Source organism: Rhea americana, unplaced genomic scaffold (genome assembly GCF_003343005.1).
Source record: "Rhea americana isolate MKP2758 unplaced genomic scaffold, rheAme1 scaffold_15, whole genome shotgun sequence".
Lineage (NCBI taxonomy): Eukaryota > Metazoa > Chordata > Aves > Rheiformes > Rheidae > Rhea > Rhea americana.
In genome coordinates, this window is record NW_028185594.1 from 5,722,342 (window position 1) to 5,727,321 (window position 4,980).

The following is a 4,980-nucleotide window of genomic DNA, read 5'->3' on the forward strand; positions in this document are numbered from 1 at the left end:
AGAAGTTTAGTTTTCTCTTTAAAACAGAGATGGGGACACAAAACTGTTATTATGAACTCCTGTTGAATTGCACGTGATAATCTCAAACTACTTAGACCATGGACATAGCTGTTCCGAGAAAGCAGTATCTGATTTTAATGATATGCTTACTTCTCCAACAAACAGAGAGGACTTCATTTAGCTTCACTTTGACATGGTAAGGCCCCCTTTTTAATTCACAGTTTAGATTAATTTTTCTCCTTAAGCCTCTAAATTTGGAACTGCCTGCATGTTACTGAATTGCAAGGAATATTTGACATATTACTTGTCAAAACTGTCAAAAAAAATCTGAGATCCATTTTCCCAGTGCAATGCTAGAAGTTTGGTACAGGAGCAACTGGAATGAGAAAGAACACTGATAATAGCTCTAACTTTCTTTATCTGAAATACATTCAAAAGCAAAATTACCTCAAAATGCACAGTTGATGCCAGACAATCTAAGAAGTCCATCTACCTCTATTTCATCTCAAATATTATTCAGTTAAACACTGTACAGTCCCTAGGGAAAAAAGAAACATGAAAATAACTCAGGAGGGCCACCAGCCATGAAAATGCTATTTATCTCCAAGTAGCATCATTTATTCTGAGACTGTAAGRAGTTGGCATACTCATAACACTGGCCTGTGCAGAACTGTGCTGTGCAAATGCCTTGGATGAGTGCTAGTATCAATTAAATTTGTATTAGCCTGTTCCAGGGAAAGAGTTTTATTGTAATGTTTCAGCATAGTATAAATTTCAGATACAGATCTGGGAAACAAATATACAAAATCCATCCCTGTTTTGGGTGAGATAGGAGGAAGGAAAAAAAGACCAATAAAATGCCTGATGTCTTACGTCAGATCATTTATAAGGGTATACAAAGACATTGCAGAAGACATTTATTCTAATAGCCTTGGATGTTCAATCCGTGTAATAGTCCAGTCTGGTTTTGCTCCTTCTGTAAATTCTCTCTGAAACCTGGAAAAGGTAGCATAGTAAGTGAAGAGTTATTAAAATTCACTTGATCCTTAAAAAGCTACTAACATCAGTAAGAAAATATGAAGAAACATTTTACTTCATCATTATTCCTGTAACAGCTCATTAAGCTCTCATGCTTATGGCCCAAAATGGAAAATCAAAATTACTCCCATTGCAAGAAATAAAGTTCACTGAATTTATCGGCAGTCTTCCACTGACTTTGAAGTGTTTTGGCTCAGATCCCACGGAAGGGATCAAGCAGCAAGAGTGAAGACCTTGATCTCAACACAGTGCCAACTTTTCATAGCAATAACCTTGAATACAGCTTTGGGGCAAATCTTCATCGTAAATAAAGGGTTTCATTTTAATGAGGTGGCAACTGTATAGCAAAATGAACATGCCACAGGCTAAGAACTCTACCTGAAAATTTGCACTTTCACTGAACTATATTTAAAACACTTAGAAGTAACGCATTTTCAGAAAAACAACAAAAAGTAAGCTAGTACTAAAGTAGTATAAGTAGTATTAAATCTCTCTAAATGAAAATTCCACAGTTGCTGACAAGAAAATGAAAACATTAACTCTCTGTTTTCATAGAGTCTTCCCCCTTCCTTTTGTAGTCATCAATACCTTCCTCCCTGACCTTATCAGTTTTGGCTGGTTGTCACTCAAAGGTAAGTCTGAAACCAAAGCTCAACATCCACGTTCCCAAGTCACCTGTACATTGTGGACAACAGCCGTGTAACCTCATTGCTTTGCTATTACACACTAGACTGCTCCTAGAAACTGCCTTTTCCAAACATCCAAATACTACACTAACATTCAGCTTCCAAAATCTCTAGTATCCTTGCCCATTGAGTTTAGGCCAATACCATAAATAGCAGAAGGAGCGCTTACCTGCAAAGATAACTCTCTGCTAGGAATTAGAAATTCATACTTAATGCCTTAAGTGAAGGCTCTTGAGGTTAATGGGATGTGAGAAGCCTTCAACTCTAAAGAAGATGCTGAATAATGGTTAAGGGATGAATCTAGGAAAATCCATCCATGAGAAAAACATTCTTGTCCTCAGATTGCTTCTTACTCTGAGACTCCATGTTATATAGACCCCACAGTTTCTCCTATTCAAATGTGGGTTTAGAAGTCACTGTCACACATATTATGACACATACTGTCGCACATACTGTGTTTCTCAGACTAAACCCCTCACTTTTTCCAAATTCTGAGAACATTATTTTTAATACATTTTGCCAACTGAGCAGGTATTTTTGCACTGATCTAATGTAGTAAACTAACACAGACATTATAAACATTTTAATGAAAATCCATCTACCTGACTAGCAAGTGCTTCAAGGATTTAGATCACAACCACATGAATTATCCAAACACCAGACAATGTTTATCTTTTTCTATCTTTCTGTGGAAAGCATTCGGCTACATATTTTCCTCTTTTATGGGCTACTTTATTGAGCTAATTGAAATACTGACTTTTGTGCGGCAAGTGACAACTCATCAGCACTGCCCTTCACTGCCTGGCTTGACTGCATTGGTGTTAGCTGTACTGCAAGAAACAGGAATTAAAGACTGATACTGGCCTCCTTCCTGAAAGCTGCAGGAGCAGCATAGGAAAGAATCAGAAATCCTATTCAATGCTCCATGTACTGCCCACACTGAGAGGGAAAGAGTTCCCATTAATTTCAAACTCAGAAACAAGGTAAAAGCACGATGACTTTAATGACTATTTTAAAAATTTACCCCTAGAATAAAAACTGGAAAGCTGGATGAGAGCTCAGATTAGAAGCAAGGTAAATCAAAACATACCACATTTTGCACTGCACTGTCCTGCTGAGAATATTTCCACTTCCCAGACTAGCTTCCACRCAGCTAGCCCATCTATATGCCTATATACAGTTTATAGCGAAGAAAAGGACAAGGAAACTTACTCATAGTTTGCTGTTAAAAGATGTTTCTTTTCTTTCATACTTTCATCTCCAAACATAATCTGGAATACTTTGGCTTCACCTGGTACCTCATCAGCTAAGTTAGCACCATTCAGATACCAAAACCGCATCAGTATACTAACAAATTTTCTTCCTGTTGGAAATACAACCAAAGCATAAGTTAGATGTTTTGAACAATGTATGTTTATCATTGGTCAAATATTCCTATTTGCAATCCAGCATATGTTCTACTAAGACCCAGAAAGAGCAAATGACTTTAACCAAAAAGAAAACATGACAGAATAATGAACAATAAAGCTATTTAAAAGCATATTCATCCTGTTTAGCAACAATAAAATTAAATTCAGCAAAAAGGTATGTAATTCATTATGAGTTTTGCCTGACGTGGTATAAAGTCGAACTGCACAAAAAGCAGGTTACTACAGGTTCCAAAGACAACTATTGATACTACAAAAGTATTGATAAAAGTATAGGGCAGAGGAGCTGAAACTCAGGGACTAACATACAGAGAGAAAAAAAAAATCCCAAACCCCTCACCCCAAAAAGGGGGGGGGRAAAACTTACTGGGTTTGAGAACCTGAAATGCCCACTGAAAGACCCATGCTCAGACTATGAACCACCTCAACTGCGTATGATAGAGAATCAAGTCCATAATGCTGATATTCAAACAAAAGAAAAACTTTTTTGAGCTCATTAGTTTAAAAATCAAGATGTCCTAGAACAGAATATTTTCCACAAAAACAGAGATGTGAAAACAACAGAATTCATTTCATTATCTAGTCTTCGTTATTCTTCTTGCAAGATATATTTTCATGGTTCAAGTAAACAGCTTTCTGTATAGAACATAATTGTTCTTGCAAAATTAAAATAATTTTTAGAATTCAATATAAATACATTAAAATAATAAAGTATGCTTTTTTTTTTTGAGTGGTTTGAGATAAGCAAGGACAAATAATGTAAAAATACAAAATTAGAAAAGAGGAAGAACAAGCAAAACGTAAACAGAAGTCAAAATAGTATCATGATTCATTAACAGTAATGTCTCAGGCTCTGGTTTAAAAGGGTATCAGAGAACTACACACAAAGGAAACTATAAGTAGAAGAACAAGGAATGAAAAACAGAATTCAAAAAGACATCTGTAAGGAGAATGCCTGCTAGGAGGAAAACCAAGAAATCAGATTGCCCATAGATGAAACGTTTTAGAAGTCTAAACATACCATCATCATCATAGTAAATGCGAACATCTCCTTCTGTTGTGTACATGATCGCATCTATGTCAGCTGCTAAGGCATCCCTGTGGTTGTCAGGAAGCAATGAAATTTTTTCCTTCAAAATCTTAAGTGTCTAAATTTAGAAAAAAATGTAACTTAGCTTTTCATCAAGAAATTGAAGTAACAATCTTTTCTATTGCTGTTAATAAAAAGAGCCATATTGCCTTAATATTTAAATATACAACATAGAGGATGTGAAAAAGCACTTAGGCACTCCCAATCCCAGTTCAGCCCTATTAAATAAGACCTATTTAATGAACAGAATGAAAGCCAATGAAATCCAGGTATTTTAAAAAAAATCTTTAAAAAAGTTACTGCCAAAACATAAACTGCAAAGCAAGGCACAAAAGCCTAGAAAATACCAGTTAAGCTTGCTTCTACAATCATACTTATGCTCTGCCCTCTCTCCACACATATATTCTTTAGCTTTTGATTCAATTATTTCTTAGTTATCTTTCATTAATTTATTTGAAAAGCAATTCTGTTACCTCTACATTGGTATTTGTCATTCAGGGATCCACATTCCCATTAGAAAATATTTAGAAACTTGCAAACCAGAAAAGACTGAAAAATCATTGCTTTTAGAGTGAAGGTGACATTCATAGCCATAGCATATAATTGTCCTAAGGACCTATGCAACTGCCAAGTAAAGTAAGTACAGTGTATGAATTGAACATAAGCATCACCTCAAACACCACATGACAGAAAAGTCACAAGGAAGGAACGATGAAGCTGTTCAATGTTTTTTTTTTTT

The 4,980-nt window shown here is 35.5% G+C and overlaps 1 protein-coding gene across 1 annotated transcript in view; it reads right to left on the reverse strand.

Annotated features, from left to right (window-relative positions):
- Positions 1 to 728: 728 nt before the first annotated feature.
- MAIP1 (matrix AAA peptidase interacting protein 1) overlaps positions 729 to 4,980 on the reverse strand; it is a 7,704-nt gene continuing 3,452 nt past the window's right edge. Inside the window, exons 3-5 of the mRNA XM_085299473.1 lie at positions 4,173 to 4,299; positions 2,937 to 3,087; positions 729 to 996 (exon numbers count right to left, since the gene is read on the reverse strand). Coding sequence (XP_085155599.1) covers positions 918 to 996; positions 2,937 to 3,087; positions 4,173 to 4,299 — 357 coding nt within the window. The 3' untranslated portion in view covers positions 729 to 917. The remainder of the gene's footprint in view (positions 997 to 2,936; positions 3,088 to 4,172; positions 4,300 to 4,980) is intronic.